This window comes from Colletes latitarsis, chromosome 7 (genome assembly GCF_051014445.1).
Source record: "Colletes latitarsis isolate SP2378_abdomen chromosome 7, iyColLati1, whole genome shotgun sequence".
Lineage (NCBI taxonomy): Eukaryota > Metazoa > Arthropoda > Insecta > Hymenoptera > Colletidae > Colletes > Colletes latitarsis.
In genome coordinates, this window is record NC_135140.1 from 3474634 (window position 1) to 3496184 (window position 21551).

General features: G+C 35.7%; 1 protein-coding gene across 4 annotated transcripts in view; it reads left to right on the top strand.

The window, feature by feature from the left end:
- The window catches only part of LOC143343875 (prominin-like protein), a 49582-nt gene that overhangs the window by 18958 nt on the left and 9073 nt on the right, over positions 1-21551 (top strand). For 3 of the 4 annotated variants that reach the window (XR_013080030.1, XM_076769208.1, XM_076769209.1), the window contains exons 3-12: positions 13738-14008; positions 14337-14689; positions 15017-15138; positions 15232-15255; positions 18598-18893; positions 18967-19116; positions 19224-19439; positions 19646-20201; positions 20328-20486; positions 20567-20688. Coding sequence is in view for 3 of the 4 variants with exons in the window: in XM_076769208.1 (XP_076625323.1) it covers positions 13738-14008; positions 14337-14689; positions 15017-15138; positions 15232-15255; positions 18598-18893; positions 18967-19116; positions 19224-19439; positions 19646-20201; positions 20328-20486; positions 20567-20688 (2269 nt within the window). In the remaining variant the exon portion in view is untranslated. The remainder of the gene's footprint in view (positions 1-13737; positions 14009-14336; positions 14690-15016; positions 15139-15231; positions 15256-18597; positions 18894-18966; positions 19117-19223; positions 19440-19645; positions 20202-20327; positions 20487-20566; positions 20689-21551) is intronic. The other variant, XM_076769210.1, reaches the window with a different exon arrangement.

Sequence of the window (21551 nt, forward strand, 5' to 3'; positions counted from 1 at the left end):
TCCAATTAGACCGGAGTTAATTCTGCATACCGATCGACCGTGTGCACCGAGGTAATCATTTAATGCGAAATTTATCGATGCTCGATAACGCTCCATAAACTTCGCGATAGGGACATTCTCGTTTGACGTAGTGAGGAATTGTATCTAACAATGTAAACAATAGACCTGCGATCGCTTCCACGAGAGACACCGATCGATGAATGCGCCGAGCTAATGGTGCAACGGAGCCTGATAGAAATGCACTCGAACGCAATGGTTGCTTTTGGCCAAAACTGGGGGGAAAAGAAACCCAAAAAACTCATCGAGAAAACGAAAAAAACAATTTATGTAACAGCAGGAATACAATTTTTACGTTTAAGAAACACTGTATCTGGTATGAAAATTCTCTGAATTATTTTCTGATTTTTTTATAATTCAAACAATTTAATATTGAACCTTTCAAATTTGTACACATTCAGTCACGTTATTAATGATTTAAATTTTTAAACGTTTAAACTAATTTTCAGAATTGCAAAATTCTCAGACTGTTTAATAATTTTGAGGATGTTAGAAACAAAAATTTCAAGGTTCATTTAGAGGATCGCTGACATTTCGAGAAAACGAAAAAAACGATTTTTCTAGCAACAGGGATACAATTTTTACGTTTAAGAAACACTGTGTCTGGTATGAAAATTCTCAAAATTATTTTCTGATTTTTTTATAAATCAAACAATTTAATATAGAACTTTTCAAATTCACATTCAATCGCGTTATCAATGATTTACATTTGTTAACGTTTAAACTAATTTTCAGATTTGCAAATATCACAGCTGTTTAATGTTAAAATTCTCTGACTGTTTAATAATTTTGAGGATGGTAGAAACGAAAATTTCAAGGATCGTTTAGAGGGTCGCTGACGCATCGAGAAAGCGAAAAAAACGATTTTTCTAGCAACAGGGATACAATTTTTACGTTTAAAAAACACTGTGTCTGGTATGAAAATTCCCAGAATTATTTCCTGATTTTTTTATAATTCAAACAATTTAATATCGAACCTTTCAAATTTGTACACATTCAGTCGCGTTATTAATGATTTAAATTTTTAAACGTTTAAACTAATTTTCAGATTTGCAAATATCACAGCTGTTTAATGTTAAAATTCTCTGACTGTTTAATAATTTTGAGGATGTTAGAAACAAAAATTTCAAGGTTCATTTAGAGGATCGCTGACATGTCGAGAAAACGAAAAAAACTATTTATATAACAGCAGGGATACAATTTTTACGTTTAAGAAACACTGTGTCTGGAATGAAAAGTCTCAGAATTATTTTCAGATTTTTTTATAATTCAAACTACAGGTAGCCCTCCTACAACACGGCATCTTATAACACGATAAGAAAATTGCAAAAACCTTTGTACCTGGATAATATGATTTTTGCTTAACATATTTAAAAACTAAATTATCCTAAAATAATGTGCCAAAAAAATAATGAATTATAGTAGCTTTACATGAAAAAATATAAACAAATAATAATTTATTAAATTAAGGTTGCGTTAAATTAAAATAATTTTTTTTTTTTGTTTTATATTTTTCATAAAAATTCAGTTGCTTGTGTAGAATTAAAAAATATTTGTTTTTGATAAATTTTTTGGAACGTAACTCACCTTTTTATGGCTCTGGATCTCATATACCACGGTTTCACACAACACGACATTTTCTAGGAACCTATCTACCGTGTTATAGGAGGCTTACCTGTATTTAATATCGAACCTTTCAAATTTGTACACATTCAATCGCGTTATCAATGATTAAAATTTTTAAACGTTTAAACTAATTTTCAAATTTGCAAATATTCCAGCTGTTTAATATTAAAATTCCCAGACTGTCGAATAATTTTGAGAATAGTAGAAACGAAAATTTCAAGGATCATTTAGAGAATCGCTGACGCGTTGTGAAATCGAAAAAACGATTTTTCTAGCAGCAGGGATACAATTTTCACATTTAAGGAACAGTCTGTTTAATATTAAAATTCCCAGACTGTCGAATAATTTTGAGGACGGTAGAAACGAAAATTTCAAGGATCATTTAGAGGATCGCTGACGCGTTGTAAAATCGAAAAAAGCGATTTTTCTATCAGCAGGGATACAATTTTCACGTTTAAGGAACACTCTGTTTAATATTACAATTCCCAGACTGTCGAATAATTTGGAGGATGGTAGAAACGAAAATTTCAAGGATCGTTTAGAGGGTCGCTGACGCATCGAGAAAGCGAAAAAAACGATTTTTCTAGCAGCAAGGATACAATTTTCACATTTAAGGAACAGTCTGTTTAATATTAAAATTCCCAGACTGTCGAATAATTTTGAGGATGGTAGAATCGAAAATTTCAAAGATCATTTAGAGAATCGCTGACGCGTTGTGAAAACAAAAAAACGATTTTTCTAGCAGCAGGGATACAATTTTCACGTTTAAGGAACAGTCTGTTTAATATTAAAATTCTCAGACTGTCGAATAATTTTGAGGATGGTAGAAACGAGAATTGCAAGGATCGTTTAATCGCTGGATAAATGAAACGTTACAAATTATTATTATAGTTTGCGTGTAATCCCGCGTAACGATTCTTTCGAGCGTTGCGTCAGAAACAAGATCGTCTTCTGCAAACGTGGTTCTTAATCCACGCGCATCGTTGCAAACCGGAAATCGACTGAGCACGAAGGTCGAGGTTTTCTCGTGTTACAAAGCCACGGTTAGAGTGGACGGTGGTATTTCATAATGCGTGGAGTCAGGTGCCCGTAAACTGCAAGGAAAATGTTTTTTTTTTTCGATTAACCGTGCACGACGTAACTCCGGTCGCCCAAAGGAGTTTCTATTTAACAGCATGATCGTTGCGTTCAAGGTTTAAAACTAATTTAACATCGTTTATCCATATCTTATTCGAAGATAGAGCCTCGACATTGAATCAATTACATCACCGATAGGCTTGTTTTCTGCTCTAAAGTAGTTTGCTTCATCGAAGAGGGAAAAGATATTGCGCCTAATGTTTGATAACATTTGTCAATTAAACTTCCGAGTATCTGAGCACTTAATAGATATAAAAATGTCGAGAAACTTGAAGGTAACGCAGGTCGAAGGATTCGAGTGGAAGAAAGCCCTTTGAATAATTAAAGAAGGGCATTACAGTCAGGTGAGCGCTCGTTGCATCGGTGCACCGGTGCAACGGTACAACAGACTCGCTATCGTCCAGGGTTTCGATCGATTTCCCGGAGTCATTGACCTCCAGCACGATTATGTTAATAATATCTTATCGCTCTGTCGTTCGCGGTCTCTTAACAGATACGGTCGTACACGTGAAATCCATCTTAAAATTTCTTCGAGTATCCTTGGATTTAACGAATTGTACGGTTCGAATGCATCGCGCACAGCTTTAAATTCGAGTGCACTCGAACCCTCTCGTAACACGATTTCAATAAAACACCGTGAAAAAATAGCGACAGCCCTCCGGTAACACGGTTTCCATATAGCACCACTTAACACTGGATTTAGAGAAATTGCACATTTATTAAAACTCTGTTGAAACAATTCGTATCGTTACATTAAAGGATAAGACTTAAAACCTGTTCGATACTATCGATACATGTATATTTAGTGTATCGATGTTTGCGTAGGTATCGATCTTAATGTACGATCCGTGTTCAAACGATTTGAAACCTTAGTCAAACAAGTAACTTCTGTTATACACGGTGTTCGGCCACCCCTGGGAAAAATTTTAATGGGGGATTCTAGAGGCTAAAATAAGACGAAAGTCAAGAATACCATTTTGTTGATGGAGGTTCCGTTAAAAAGTTATTAACAATTAAATTCATAAAATTTCAAATCGTTCTGGAAAAATTATTTTTGGTCGCAGGGGTCAATTATAAGCATTTTTGGTGAACAGACATATCCCCGAAATCCTACGCACTTTCGAGAAAAAAAATCGGGTAGGTGTTGAAATTTTTTGGCAAAAAAACAAATTTTTCAAATCGTTTTAAAAAAAATTTTCCGTTTGCAACAGTCGATCGCAATCATTTTTTGTGATTAGACATACCCCCGAATTCCTACGCATTTTCGAAAAAAAAATTCCTCACCGAAATTATAATCTGAGGCCGAAATGGTTCCCTGAAATTTCAATGCGAATCTTTAAAATGTCATAACTCCTGAACGGATTGGACGATTTTAATGTTTAAAAAAGCAAACTACGCGTATTTTGATGGAGAATATGTAGAAATTGCAAAAATATTCGAAAAGTTATTCCTTGACCCCGCAAAATGATAAAAATCCCATAAAAGTGGTCTAATTTTCAAAGGTCCATAACTCCTACAATAGTGAATATATTTCAATGAAATTTTTTTCTGAAGTAGAGCTCATGAGTACCTACAAAAAAGTATTACACAACTTTTCTGAGGGGCGTCAAATAAAATTACTAAAAATCAAAAACGAATTTTTAAGAAAAATAGACAGGGGGTAGTTGCCTACATTTTTTAACGAAAAAAAAATATTTCAAATCATACTAAAAAAATTGTATTTAATTACAGGGGTCAATTACAATCATTTTTAGTCATTATACATATCCCCGAAATCCTACGCACTTTCGAGAAAAAAAATCGGGTAGGTGTTGAAATTTTTTGGCAAAAAAACAAATTTTTCAAATCGTTTTAAAAAAAATTTTCCGTTTGCAACAGTCGATCGCAATCATTTTTTGTGATTAGACATACCCCCGAATTCCTACGCATTTTCGAAAAAAAAATTCCTCACCGAAATTATAATCTGAGGCCGAAATGGTTCCCTGAAATTTCAATGCGAATCTTTAAAATGTCATAACTCCTGAACGGATTGGACGATTTTAATGTTTAAAAAAGCAAACTACGCGTATTTTGATGGAGAATATGTAGAAATTGCAAAAATATTCGAAAAGTTATTCCTTGACCCCGCAAAATGATAAAAATCCCATAAAAGTGGTCTAATTTTCAAAGGTCCATAACTCCTACAATAGTGAATATATTTCAATGAAATTTTTTTCTGAAGTAGAGCTCATGAGTACCTACAAAAAAGTATTACACAACTTTTCTGAGGGGCGTCAAATAAAATTACTAAAAATCAAAAACGAATTTTTAAGAAAAATAGACAGGGGGTAGTTGCCTACATTTTTTAACGAAAAAAAAATATTTCAAATCATACTAAAAAAATTGTATTTAATTACAGGGGTCAATTACAATCATTTTTAGTCATTATACATATCCCCGAAATCCTACGCACTTTCGAGAAAAAAAATCGGGTAGGTGTTGAAATTTTTTGGCAAAAAAAAAAAAATTTTCAAATCGTTTTTAAAAAAATTTTCCGTTTGCAACAGTCGATCGCAATCAGTTTTGGTGATTAGACATACCCCCGAATTCCTATGCATTTTCGAAAAAAAAATTCCTCACCGAAATTATAATCTGAGGCCGAAATGGTTCCCTGAAATTTCAATGCGAATCTTTAAAATGTCATAACTCCTGAACGGATTGGACGATTTTAATGTTTAAACAAGCAAACTACGCGTATTTTGATGGAGAATATGTAGAAATTGCAAAAATATTCGAAAAGTTATTCCTTGACCCCGCAAAATGATAAAAATCCCATAAAAGTGGTCCAATTTTCAAACAGCCATAACTCCTACAATAGTGAATATATTTCAATGAAATTTTTTTCTGAAGTAGAGCTCATGAGTACCTACAAAAAAGTATTACAAAACTTTTCTGAGGGGAGTCAAATAAAATTACTAAAAATGAAAAACGAATTTTTAAGAAAAATAGACAGAGGGTAGGTGCCTACATTTTTTAGTGAAAAAAAAATATTTCAAATTATACTAAAAAAATTATATTTAATTACAGGGGTCAATTACAATCATTTTTGGTCATTATACATATCCCCGAAATCCTACGCACTTACGAGAAAAAAATTCCTTACCGAAAATCTAATTGAATACCTAAATTTTTCGACGAAAAAAGAAAATTTCAAATCGTTCTGGAAAAATTATTTTCGGCTGCAGGGGTCAATTATAATCATTTTTGGTAAATAGACATGCCCCCGAAATCTGGCGCATTTTCGAGAAAAAAATTCAGTACTGGCGGAACTTTAAGCGATAATAACTTTTTAACAAAGCCTCCATCAACAAATTGATATTCTTGATTTTCGTCTTATTTTGGCCTCTAGAATCCTCTATTAAAATTTTTCCCAGGGGTGCCCGAATACCCTGTATTTCTTACATACTGAGATATTGAATTCTATGTTTACTTTAATTTTAATTCATTAATATTTAAAATGATTAAAAATACTTTTTTGATATAAGTCGTACAAAAAAGAGTATTAGATGAAAACGGAATGTCTGATGGGGAAGGTAGTAACGGGCTCTAAATCGATTTTCCACGTTCGTTGCTTTCCCCCGTCGGAATTCTCAGGTCGAGAAATACGTCTGCGAGTATTCCAGGGAGAACCGTTGCAAGAACACTTTACTGCGCTTCCCCTCCGTGTCAAACGCGCATATAAAAGCGCTAACGACGATCTTTCTGCTCGCTATTATCACCGACTATCGCTAACTAGCTTCGTCCCTCGGTTCGTGGAACGTGATTGACGATGGCCTCCGTTTCTGATTGGCCCGTCCACTGCCGTTACTCGAATTTCGTCGAGCAGAATTGGCTTTCGAAGTTCCTTTGATCCTGCAAATGACTAATTTCTTTCCTTAATTACGCTCGAATCCTACAATTTGGACGAACGACAGACGCGATGAAAGTTCGTCGATGTTGACTGGAAAGGTAAAGGTGACCCTTGGAATTCGAAAACACTGTTATATGATACAAAATATGTAAATGAACATTGGAATAGTTCGATAGAAGTCGTATTGAGCACGACTTTGGTGAAGAATATTTAGAAATTCTAAGAATGTCGGAGAAGTTGTTCCTTAACCGCGTAAAGTGAGAAAATCCCCAGAAAAATGTTGAGCTCATGAACACCTACAAAAAAGTATTAGACAACTTTTCTATAGGGCGTCAGGAAAAATTACTAAAAATGAAAAATGAATTTTTAAGAAAAATCGACAATGTGTGGCTGCTGAAATTTTTCGGTGAAATTAAAAAATTTCAAATCGTTCTGGAAAAAATATTTTCAGTTGCAGGGGCCAATTACAAGCATTTTTGGTCAAAAGACATACCCCCGAAATCCTACGCAGTTTCGAGAAAAAAATTTGAGTAAGTGCTGAAATTTTTAGACGAAAAAAAAAAAATTCAAATCCTTCTAAAAAAAATATTCTCGCCCCCAGGGATCAATTACAATCATTTTTGGTGAATAAACATACCCTCGAAATCCTACGCAGTTTCGAGAAAAAAATTCATTACCAAAAATATAAATTGTGGCCAGAAATGTCTCCTCGGAATTTCATGCGAATCTTTAAAACGTCATAACTTCTGAACGGATTGGACGATTTTAATGTTTAAAAAAGCAAACAACGCGTATTTAGATGGAGAATATGTAGAAATTGCAAAAATATTCGAAAAGTTGATCCTTGACTCCGCAAAATGAGAAAAACCCCATAAAAATGGTCTAATTTTCAAACGACCATAATTCCTACAATAGTGAATATATTTCAATGAAACTTTTTTCTAAAGTAAAGCTTATGGGTACCTACAAAAAAGTATTAGACAACATTTCCGCACAGTGTGAAACAAATTTATTAAAAATAAAAAATGAATTTTTAAGCAAAATCGACAGGGGGTAGGTGCCTAAATTTTTCGGCGAAATTAAAAAGTTTCAAATCATTCTAAAAAAATTATTTTTAGTTGCAGGAGTCAATTAAAATCATTTTTAGTGAATAAACATACCTCCGAAATCCTACACAGTTTCGAGACAAAAATTCAATAGTTGGACAAATTTTTCGGCGAAATTAAAAAGTTTCAAATCATTCTGAAAAAAATATTTTCGCCTCCAGGGGTCAATTACAATCATTTTTGGTGAATAAACATACCCCCGAATTCCGACGCATTTTCAAGAAAAAAATTCATTACCAAAAATATAAATTGTGGCCAGAAATGTCTCCTCGAAATTTCATGCGTATCTTTAAAACGTTATAACTTCTGAACGGATTGGACGATTTTAATGTTTAAAAAGGCAAACAACGCGTATTTAGATGAAGAATATGTAGAAATTGCAAAAATATTCAAAAAGTTAATCCTTGACTCCGCAAAATGAGAAAAACCCCATAAAAATGGTCCAATTTTCGAACGACCATAACTCCTACAATAGTAAATATATTTCAATGAAACTTTTTTCTGAAGTAGAGCTCATGGGTGCCTACAAAAAAGTATTAGACAACTTTTCTGTAGAGCGTCAAACAAAATTACTAAAAATCAAAAACGAACTTTTAAGAAAATTTTACGAGGGGGTAGGTGCCTAAATTTTTCGGTGAAATTGAAAAATTTCAAATCGTTCTGGAAAAATTAGTTTCGATTGCAGGGGTTAATTATAATTATTTTTGGTCATCAGACATACCCTCGAAATCCTACCCACTTTCGAGAAAAAAATTCTTTATAATCGCCGGATAATCGTAATTTTACTATAGTTAGCGCAATATTTAGTTTGCAATTTATTTTCTTGATTCCTGACCTTGTATGACTTTAAAGAAGTATTTTTTTGTAGTAATTTGAAAAGATGTATATTCATTGGAAAATTAAATCTTCATATCTCCAAAAATATTACACATATAAAAAATCGATTCATCTTAGTGTCCATAAATGATATCAAAACTTTTCCCTCTCTCGTTTTTTTCCTATATTTACTGTTTGCAAGGAAACATCAATTTGGTATAATAATTATAATAAAATATAAAATATGATTGAACATATTATACAATATAATATATCAATATTCAAATAATTTGGTTGTTCAATAATTATTACGACCATAAGTAACAAAGATTTTTATGCAGTCTACTGTACGTATCGTTCATCGAGTATGTTTATAAAATATTTGTTACCTCGACGTTCCATGCGAATATAATTTTCTCACGGTAGAACGAATATTTTTGCAATTTCATAAATGAATTTTTCAGACTACGGAAATGTCGAAAACGTTCTCCCGGCGAGTAATTAACTTTTTTTTAAGCAAAGTAGGTGATGCGAATAGAAATTATCTGCTGGCAGAATGAAAAGAGAGATTAATCACTCGAGTCGAGAGTCGTCTCGTTTTTTCGGGTCTTTCGCCGATTAGAAGTCTCTTGTGCGAGAAACGTCTCATTTAAAAAAATTTTCACATTTTCCTCGAGCGTTCGACGTTACGCTGGTTAGATTCGTCTAAAATGCAATTTTCTTTTTTTTTTTTGTGTAAACACGTGCAAGATTAATTCGTAGATCCAAGTCTATCAACAGACTTCTTAAATCAACGTTTAAGGGATAGAAATACAAGAAATGCAATTTTCTTTTTTTTTATACAGACACGTGCAAGATTAATTCGTAAATCCAAGTCCATCGACAGACTTCTTAAACCAACGTTTAAGGAAAAGAAGTACAAGAAATGCAATTTTCTTTTTTTTTTATGTAAACACGTGCAAGATTAATTCGTAGATCTAAGTCCATCGACAGACTTCTTAAATCAACGTTTAAGGAAAAGAAGTACAAGAAATGCAATTTTCATTTTTTTTAATGCAAATACGTGCAAGATTAATTCGTAAATCCAATTCCATCGACAGACTTCTTAAACCAACGTTTAAAGGAAAGAAATACAAAAAATGCAATTTTCTTTTTTTTTTATGCAAACACGTGCAAGATTAATTCGTAGATCCAAGTCCATCAACAGACTTCTTAAATTAACGTTTAAGGAAAAGAAATACAAGAAATGCAATTTTCTTTTTTTTTTATGCAAACACGTGCAAGACTAATTCGTAGATCCAAGTCCATCAACAGACTTCTTAAACCAACGTTTAAGGGATAGAAATACAAGAAATGCAATTTTCATTTTTTTTAATGCAAATACGTGCAAGATTAATTCGTAAATCCAAGTCCATCGACAGACTTCTTAAACCAACGTTTAAGGAAAAGAAGTACAAGAAATGCAATTTTCTTTTTTTTTATACAAACACGTGCAAGATTAATTCGTAGATCCAAGTCCATCAACAGACTTCTTAAATTAACGTTTAAGGAAAAGAAATACAAGAAATGCAATTTTCTTTTTTTTTTATGCAAACACGTGCAAGATTAATTCGTAGATCCAAGTCTATCAACAGACTTCTTAAATCAACGTTTAAAGAAAAGAAGTACAAGAAATGCAATTTTCTTTTTTTTTTTTTATGTAAACACGTGCAAGATTAATTCGTAAATCCAAGTCCATCGACAGACTTCTTAAACCAACGTTTAAAGGAAAGAAATACAAAAAATGCAATTTTCTTTTTTTTTTTGTGCAAACACGTGCAAGATTAATTCATAGATCCAAGTCCATCAACAGACTTCTTAAACCAACGTTTAAGAGATAGAAATACAAGAAATGCAATTTTCTTTTTTTTATACAAACACGTGCAAGATTAATTCGTAAATTAATTCGTAGATCCAAGTCCATTAACAGACTTCTTAAACCAACGTTTAAGGGGAAGAATTTGCCCCGACTGTGGTTTATGCACGCGTCGCGTCGTGCACCTTGTCCAATGCAATTTAATGCATCGCGAAAACTATCGTTTCGTATGACAGATACAGTTAGGTTTGGTTGCACCGCTGTCGGAACATTGAACTCCGTGTTCCGTGGAGCTTTTGCCAAGACCTGTACAGCCGCAATAAATCCGTCGGTGCACGTGGTTGCACGCTCGATGCACCGGGCACGGGCGGTGCAGCTTGCGCTAGAAACGAAAGTTTGCGATGCCAGGAACTAGTTTCTACCGTATCGGCGGAATTCCCTTTGCACGCGAACGGCTCATAGCAATTTCGCGAGTTTATTTAAATCGCGATAATCGATCGTGCCACGTGCATCGTGGAACATTCTTCCTAAATACTGTGCTCTGAAAACGATCGAAGGAACATTCAAAATCAATTGTTTACAAGAGTATATTTCTTATGCGTTTACTAAATACATCATATTTTCAGATGAAAAATCAAAAATAACCGTGCAGAATAGAAATAAATGGTCGATGCAAATGTTATTCGGTTCGACGAGATCACGATAATAAAAATGAATACCACCGTTTTGAAAATGTATTTGAAACTAAGAACAGCTTATAACACATCATTTGGTATAATTGATGGTCTGCACGAACATTTTTAAAGCGTTTACTAAATAAATCGTTGCATACTTTTAGATGAAAAATCAAAAATAACCGTGCAGAATAGAAAAAAATAGTCGATGCAAATGTTATTCGGTTCGACGAGATCACGATAATAAAAATGAATACCACCGTTTTGAAAATGTATTTGAAACTAAGAACAGCTTATAACACATCATTTGGTATAATTGATGGTCTGCACGAAAATTTTTAAAGCTTTTACTAAATAAATCGTTGCATACTTTTAGATGAAAAATCAAAAATAACCGTGCAGAATAGAAATAAATGGTCGATGCAAATGTTATTCGGTTGGACGAGATCACGATAATAAAAATTAATACCACCGTTTTGAAAATGTATTTGAAACTAAGAACAGCTTATAACACATCATTTGGTATAATTGATGGTCTGCACGAAAATTTTTAAAGCGTTTACTAAATAAATCGTTGCATACTTTTAGATGAAAAATCAAAAATAACCGTGCAGAATAGAAAAAAATGGTCGATGCAAATGTTATTCGGTTCGACGAGATCACGATAATAAAAATGAATACCACCGTTTTGAAAATGTATTTGAAACTAAGAACAGCTTATAACACATCATTTGGTATAATTGATGGTCTGCACGAAAATTTTTAAAGCGTTTACTAAATAAATCGTTGCACACTTTTAGATGAAAAATCAAAAATAACCGTGCAGAATAGAAAAAAATGGTCGATGCAAATGTTATTCGGTTCGACGAGATCACGATAATAAAAATTAATACCACCGTTTTGAAAATGTATTTGAAACTAAGAACAGCTTATAACACATCATTTGGTATAATTGGTGGTCTGCACAAAAATTTTTAAAGCGTTTACTAAATAAATCATTGCATACTTTTAGATGAAAAATCAAAAATAACCGTGCAGAATAGAAAAAAATGGTCGATGCAAATGTTATTCGGTTCGACGAGATCACGATAATAAAAATTAATACCACCGTTTTGAAAATGTATTTGAAACTAAGAACAGCTTATAACACATCATTTGGTATAATTGATAGTCTGCACGAGAATTTTTAAAGCGTTTACTAAATAAATCGTTGCATACTTTTAGATGAAAAATCAAAAATAACCGTGCAGAATAGAAAAAAATGGTCGATACAAATGTTATTCGGTTCGACGAGATTACAATAATAAAAATTAATACCACCGTTTCGAGAATGTGTTAGGGACTAAGAACAGCTTATAACACTTTGTTTGGTAGAATCGGTGGTCTGGACGAAAACTTTTGAAGCGTATGTTTCTCCTTCGAGTCTAGGTGCACGCGAGACTTAATAACCGAACAGTTTGGAAGGCTTATTTTGAAGCTTTCAAGATGAACATCGATATATTATCTTGGTGAAAATTGTTATTTCGTAGTTGATGAGTTTCTGGGTTCGACAGACTACGGCAGTGAATTTATGTGCGTCCTAAGAAGAGCGCAGTGTGGTGCATCAGAAAATCAATGCAGCGGTCCAGGGGTCTTAATCCGCCGCGACCGGTCGACGACGTTTGATCCATTTTTCCCAGGACCAACTAGCAAATAAATTTTCCTCGTACGCTCCCGTTACGTTCACCCTTCGACCCGGCAACCCTTCCTCCTGACCTACGCCCTACATCCGTCCGTGTCCTCGTTTCCCCCTGTTAAAAATATGTTCTTTAATGCCTGCTCGATGCATCCCATTTCCCGCCTTCTTTCAATTTTTCGTTACTTTCGCATTAATGACTCTTTAAATGAACGTGATTCGTATGTTGAGCCTTTCTTCCAACCGAAGAGAGAGCTTTGAAGCCAACGAAATGAGAAAAGCTACATTTAAAAAACGATACGAGATGGGTACATCTTAATAAAACGTATGTCCATCTTAAAAATTGCATTAAGTTAAAAGAATCTGTCGAAACTTTCATTAGATTGAAGATTAGATAGACGTACATCAGAATAACGAACTTAAACTGTCCAAATCGTTCGCCATCGATGAATTTGTGTCTGGGTACTGATAAATTTGGATTCTTTTAATTTCACTACGTTACTACGTGGCGACACCTCCCGTACTCGCCGCCAGAGGGGCAGCTCTCTCACAAGCGCTCGATCATCTCGTTCCTGTATATACGCTCTGTATAGTATACGTCTTTCCTTTTCTTTTTTTAACCCTTGTTATCTCGCCTATTGTTTGAATTGGAATAAGAATTTTGATAATGAATACTAATTTCAACGGATCGAAGAACTTGTATGCCTCTTCGTGATGATTTTGTAAAGCATAACTGAGAATGCAAATGCCTTTAAAAATCCTTTATTTATGATCGACGGTACTGTACCACGAGTCTGATACGTACTTTTCGTATGTTTGCCCTGTAAAAGCATATTATCACAAATGTTGCACGATATTATGTCGCAAGCGGTTGGTCAACACAAATTTTCTGTGTCCCCCAGGTATGCTCACTTTGGGAAATGGAATAATACCAGATTTCCGGTATGGCTTGGCCGATTGGCAGATCATCGTGTCCCATTACGGTGGATTGGCTGGCCTAACCCTAATTGGTATTCTCCTGGCGGCGATTTTACCTTGCGTGGGGTTGTTTTTCTGCTGCTGCAGGTGCGCTGGTCATTGCGGTGCTAAGAGCCAACCATTCGACAGGAAGCACGATCATTGCAAGAAGGTGATACTCAGCATGGTACTCATAGGGGTTGCTACAATTATATTGTAAGTATATTTTTGTAGTTCATCGTAATTATTTTAAGAAACCCAATGCTGATCGGAATTCTTATTGTAGAAGAAAAAAATGATTAAAATAAGATATTTATCGAAAAAATAATAATTCTACACTCACATCCCGAGCCCATGGTTCGGATTATAATAATAAATATAACAATCATTTAATACTAAATTGAGGTTGCACGCACTTGATAATTGACAAAAATATCGCTATGAGTAATTGCTCGACGATAGAGGAAGAAAGCTTTCCAGTTTATTTACGATTTATCTTAGATGCGCTTGCTGGCGTAACCGCGTCGCTTGATGTGGATTGCAGGTTCGGTGTTGTTTGCGCGTTCGTCACGAACGAGTACATGCAAGAGGGCACAAGAGAGCTACCCAGCAATATCAAAACCAGTCTGACGGATGTGAAACTGTATCTGTCCACCACAAAGAAAGAGGTCGACAACGCGTTGAATATTAATTTCGATGAATTGGAGATCAATCTGAACAACATTCTCCAAGCAAGCGGCAGAATAGTCACTGAACAACTCGCGGAATACTCCCACGCAGTCTCGCTGACCAATCTAAGCGACATCGTGGCTGGTTTGGAGTCCATCAAGGAAGACCTCAAGACCATGCAAACCATCACACGGGATCTACGGACGAATGCTAGCCAATTGGACATCGGTACTTGCTTTAAAACTTTCGTTTCGTATTCACGATGATATCGCCCCTTGATAGCTTTTGGTGTTTAATACTTGAAACACTGATCGATCCTCTTCGTTTGTACGTAAGAATGAGTAGAAATTGATAAAGATAGAGTAGAATAGTTGCAGAATGAAAATAGAAAAGTCTAAAGAACTATTAGAAAGGGCAGGAAGAAAATTGAAAAACTCTAAACTATATTCTGGCATAATGTTGGAATAATTTTATTTTCAATTTATAAATTGCATCGTTAAAAGCAACGAACGGCTACTTGAGACCGATGATCATTTATCGTTGTCTTCGTTTCAGTTGTACGAGGTGTTAAAAAGAATCTTCTCCATACGCTGTCGGCGTGCAAGACCCAGAATTGCAAGCAGGTCCTGAACGATTACAAAGTGAACCAAATGTCGGTTCAAGTAGACTTCGACAAGGTATTTTGTACTTTGCTTTTTTCTGTTTCCAGCATCGACTTCAGTCATTTGTCTGTCTAATAATTCGTTTGGTTCTCGTTTACACGCATGCAGTACATGGACCGATACTTCCCGAAGGTATGACTTTATTGCTTGATAAGAAAGCATATACAGGGTGTGCAAAAATATTGTTGCAAAACACCAGGGGACATATTTTCCTAGAACTCGTACAATTTATTCATTTCTTCCTTTTTTTTTTTTTTTTATTGGAAATAATGCTATCATATTTTTATTCCACAAAAAAAAAAAAAAAATGAAGCAACCTATGAAGTATAACATAAAAATTTTCTATCGAAAGAACGTCGATTTTGAAAAAATTATTATCGTTCTATGGATAACATGAATCATTTATGTTTCAATGTAATTCTCAGTTAAGAGAAAAGACAATAATTATAAGCCGCTTTTTATTTGGCCTTATAAATGTGCAACCATTGGTTTACGAACAGAATTACTGTATACATTTGTCTGATTCCATGCTCGCCACAATAGCTTCAGTCTGTAAGTTGTAAGCTAAAGCATGTCGATTTTCGAATTCTGTGTATCGTTCGATATGTGTGGTGTCGTTAATTGAAAACGTCTGTTAAGTGTGATGTTTAGAGTGGGCGAAAGGTTGAAACGACATGTATAGTTCATGCGATACGGGAAAGGATAGTTGCATTTTTATTTTATTTTCAGCGACGAATTACGCAAAAGTACAATTGGCGGTACTGATTTTTGCCATCTAAGGGAGCAAATGATCAAGTTCATGCTACACTTTCTACTTTTCGGTCATTGATCTCTATACAGGGTGTTAGGCCAACCCAGGGCAAAAATTTTAATGGGAGATTCTAGAGACCAAAATAAGACGAAAATCAAGAATACCAATTTGTTGATGGAGGCTTCGTTAAATAGTTATTAACAATTAAATTCAAAAATTTCAAATCGTTCTGGAAAAATTATTTTCGGTTGCGGAGGTCAATTACAATCATTTTTGGTGAATAGACATACCCCCGAAATCCTACCCACTTTTTAGACAAAAATTCGAGAAGGTGTGAAATTTTTCGACGGGAAAAAAAATTTCAAATCGTTTTGGAAAAATTATTTACAGTTTCAGGGGTCAATTACAACCACTTTTTATCATTAGACATATCCTCGAAATCCTAACCATTTTCGAGCAAAAAATTCCTCACCGAAAATATAATTTCTGGCCAGAAATGTTACTCCGAAATTTCACGCGAATCTTTGAAATGTCATAATTCCTGAACGGATTGGACGATTTTAATGTTTAAAAAAGAAAACTACGCGTATTTTGATGGAGAATATGTAGAAATTGCAAAAATATTCGAAAAGTTGATCCTTGACCCCGCAAAATGAGAAAAACCCCCTAAAAATGATCCAATTTTCAAACGGCCATAACTCCTACAATAGTGAATATATTTCAATTAAACTTTTTTCTGAAGTAAAGCTCATGGGTACCCACAAAAAAGTATTAGACAACTTTTCTGTAGGGCGTCAAACAAGATTACTAAAAATGAAAAACGAGTTTTTAAGAAAAATCGACAGGGGGTAGGTGCCCAAATTTTTCGGCGAAAATAAAAAACTTCAAATCGTTCTGGAAAAATTATTTTCGGTTGCGGGGGTCAATTACAATCATTTTTGGTGAATAGACATACCTCCGAAATCTTACACACTTTCTAGAAAAAAATTCGAGAAGGTGTGAAATTTTTCGACGGGAAAAAAAATTTCAAATCGTTTTGAAAAAAATTATTTACAGTTTCAGGGGTCAATTACAACCACTTTTTATCATTAGACATATCCTCGAAATCCTAACCATTTTCGAGAAAAAAATTCCTCACCAAAAATATAATTTCTGGCCAGAAATGTCTGCCCGAATTTTCATGCGAATCTTTAAAACGTCATAACTTCTGAACGGATTGGACGATTTTAATGTTTAAAAAAGAAAACTACGCGTATTTTGATGAAGAATATGTAGAAATTGCAAAAATATTCGAAAAGTTGTTCCTTGGCCCCGCAAAATGAGAAAAACCCCCTAAAAATGATCCAATTTTCAAACGGCCATAACTCCTACAATAGTGAATATATTTCAATTAAACTTTTTTCTGAAGTAGAGCTCATGGGTACCCACAAAAAAGTATTAGACTACTTTTCTGTAGAGCGTCAAACAAAATTACTAAAAATGAAAAACGAATTTTTAAGAGAAATCGACAGGGGGTATCTGCTAAAATTTTTCGACGAAAAAAAAGAATTTCAAATCGTTTTGGAAAAATTATTTTCGATTGCGGGAGTCAATTACAATAATTTTTGGTGAATAGACATACCCCCGAAATCTTGCGCATTTTCGAGAAAAAAATTCAGTACGAGCGGAACTTTAAACGTTAATAACTTTTTAAGGAAGCCTCCATCAACAAATTAGTATTCTTGATTTTCGACTTATTTTGGCCTCTAGAATCCCCCATTAAATTTTTTCCCAGAGGTGGCCGAACACTCTGTATACATTAGAGGTGGACTTTAATTATAATTAAAAAGGCACCCTCTCAAAGATTTGGTTGGTTTAAAAATAAGGTCCATCCTAATACTAGACGCGGTACAAGGCTTATAAGCAAAGGTTCTGTAACTATGCGAAAACAGCCATCGTTTAAAATATGCCATGTGCGTCGCCTGGACGTTGACTGAAGTTTCTGTTTCTGGGTTTACGAGTTATTTTTCACATATCTCTCTTAACGCGTTGTGGACGGTTATACTGTGAAAATGCAACGACCTGGACATTTATGCACGTCGCTGTTTATGACGTCATTCCGCATGAGATCACTGGATGTACGAGGAATAAAAATACTGATTGGGCTTATTGTTAGGAAGCCTCGTATCGCATCCAGTCTATACAGATCACTGATGAAAGGAAGCACGAAGTTTAGCTGTTTGGCCCTCGGTTGACAGGAATTCATTTAACCGGGAAGAGCATCGAATACGAATGAAACAGTCCTCCACTTTGCACCGTTTAATTAATATATAAGGCACACAATTTTGTTTGCTCTGCATCTGCATTGAACAACGGCGGAAACACGTCTAGAAAATACTTTCTCCTGCACTTTGTGTTCAGCTCAGCACATTTTGCATTCGATGGAATTGTTACTGAATCGTACATACTATAAACAATTTTGGAAAAAAAAAGTAAAAAAAAAAAAATAGAATTCATATATTTCAACGCACTTCTCACGCCACAATGTTATGACCTTTCTGATTTATTCGTGCGTAGGAAAATGTTTACTTAGAAAGCCTTAGAGCATGACACTGAAACTTCCATAACGAGATACCTTTGACTCTACTGCATTCTTTTTAATGGAAAATGTTCACAACTTTTTCTGACGATGTGATTGTTCGCGCGTCAGACAGTTTGCAATCAATTTGCACGATTTCTTTCAGTTGCCGAACGTTACCTCTGCCTTGCACAATATCACCATGTTGATGAGAGGCAACATCGTGTCGGAGGTCAGCCAGGGTAAGGAGTCGTTCCTGAAAATACAAAAGGACATTCAGCACGCGGTGAATCAGACCATTCCAGTGGTCAGCGCGAGCATCAGAAGGTTCGGAAACTTCGCGTCCAGTATTGCAGAGAACATAACAGCCCTCCTCGACAGGACAAGCATTAACATAGACAGGGTCTACATGCCTCACATAGACGTTGCTCAGACCCACATAGATCAGTACTCACCGTACAGGTAAATTTCTTGATTAGGGTGAGATAGTTTGTACCACCGATTCCTGTTGCCAACAAATTACTTGGTCATCTAGGTACTATCTGGGTCTTGGTGTATCTGGAATTGTGTTGACCGTTTTGATGTGTTTGACCTTTGGCCTATTTTGCGGAATTTGCGGAAAACGTCCTGACGGTTATGGCGACGTTTGCTGCAATAAAGGATCCGGAGCACGTTTCTTGATGATGTAAGCATCCTTTCTCAAACTTCTAGACTAGAATGCTCCATTAATAGGATCGTTACGGTAGCGAATAGGAAGCTAGAGGGTAGTAAGCGATATGTGGATTTATTTAGGGCCGTTTGGATTATTTTCCTTCTGACGAGCGTCTTAATGATAATCACTTTGGCGCATATGGTCACTGGTGTTCTGGTTCAACGAGCAATCTGCGAGCCTCTGAAAAATCCCAAAGACAACAGGATGTTCGCATTGATCGACGACTATGTTAAAATCAAGAAGATCCTGTACCCCAAGAACCCCAACGCAGACGTGAACATGAGCTACATAGTTACGTAAGTGAAGCAAGGAATTGAATTACGCCGATGGATTAAATTATAAGACGCTGTCTCTGAAAATTATGACTTGATGATCACGAGAGTGTACCCATCCTCTTTTTTTTGCCTACTGTACGTTAGCGACAGTCGAGCGGGGGTATCTTATAATTTTATTCGCCAGTGTATTTACAGCGTCGGTGAAATAGTGTTTACTTTTATCACAGAAACTGCCACCTGAACAAGGCGCTGTACGAGGTGTTGAGGTTGCACAATCTCTTCGACATTGTCACGCTGCGCGAGTACGCTGGACGCTACGACATTAACAACACTATCCAACAATTGCGTCACAAAATTAGTCTGTCTCCGGACGTAGTGATACTCACGGAGAGCGCCAAGTTGAAGCTCAAAGATCTAGCACAGAGCGGTCTGAGCGATATACATTTCTACCAGTACGCCGAAATACTCGCCGAGAACATCACCAACATCAATCTGGAGCATTTGGCAAGACAGCTGCGCGAAGTCGCGACCAAATTGCCCGAAGACCAGAAGGACATTCGCGAGAGCCTGGAGAAGAACGCGGTGGACCTAGAGCTCTACCATAGAGACCTGGTGATGCCTATGGCGACACTCAGCGAGCAATTGAGCGAAAAGGCGTTGACGCTCCAGGAAAATATAAAGTTCAATCACAGCTCGATGGCGGAAGCCATTCACGATCTCGTCGACGAAGTCACAAAGGCACAGAAGTTCCTGAACAAAGACGGGCCGGAATACGTTCAACATGTAATCTTGCTCTTTATCTATTTTTGCATTTACCAGTTTCAACTATTCGACTTATAGTTAAATGCAGCATCCTCGCAAGTGGAGGATCGAATTACGTTAAGGATAATCTTTCGTTTGTTTTTATAGCTAGCAACCAGGTTCGGAAATGCTTTCCTCCGTCAAGTTGACGACTTCCTCGAGAACGTGATCGAGAATGCAATGTCCCGAGTTGGAAAATGTGGTCCTGTTTCGAATGCGTACAACGCTACGCTGGTCGCCGGCTGCAACAAAATTCTGGATCCATTTGTAAGTAAACAAAACCTCCTCTACGCCATCCAATACGATAAAAAATATTATGTTTCTGTTTCTTTGTCGACGATGCACAGAACGGTTTCTGGGTGAGCGTCGGCTGGTGCTTGATCCTCTTCATCCCGACCATAGTGCTCTGCGTGAAACTGAGCGCGCTGTATCAGAAGTCGGACCCATATCCAGGACCCCTGGTCGAAGCGTAAGTTTCTCTCATTTCTGCGTCGCTTAATTCCCAAGATGAACCAAATGTTACTAGATGTTCCCAAGACATAATTAGATATCTGGTGCATGTCGACCGTTAAAAAAGGAAAGCGTCTTCTTTGTCATGAAATAGAGATCATTCGATATCACTCGTGAAATTTAAGAAAATAAAATAAAAGTTTCAAAGAAAATTGTATATCATCGGGCAGGGGGTGATTCCACGTACGAAAATAAGTCGAGAAAAAGGAATAAAGTTTTTTCATTCGAAGCCGAAGGGAATTCAGAGAACAAAAAGATACTCTGTCTAATTACTCGTCACGTTCACTCCGAAACAATCGCTTTTATTAATTTTTTCGCCAGCAAATTCTGAGCTCCTTTCATGTAGAAAGTGTTGAATCTTCTATCTCGATCTGGTAGTTAATCGAGCTTTCATATACCCATAGCATGCACTTACTCGCGCTTGCAATACCTTTCATTTTCTAAACGGCATGAGTCATACTACTGTTTCGTTAGCGAATATCGAAGTCGCATCGCCAGTTTTCCCGAACAATCTCTCTCGTATACCCGTAATAAGCGCAGCGCACTGCCTTATTTACTTTCAGTTTTCGTCTATTCAATGTATCCGTGTGCTATTAATTAATAATTCATCGTGTCTCGATTGTACGCATCTCGTGAGATCGCACAACATACCATAAATGAGAACGCTAAAACGTCTGGCGCCAATACACTGCGGAACATAACTATAGGCACCACTATATGTTTCCAGAGTTTCAAAGTTTTAAATATTAGTAATAATATTATTGCGTAAACAAGACCAAAAAAGAGAGATTATAGTAAGAACAAAAGGCCGAACATAAATAT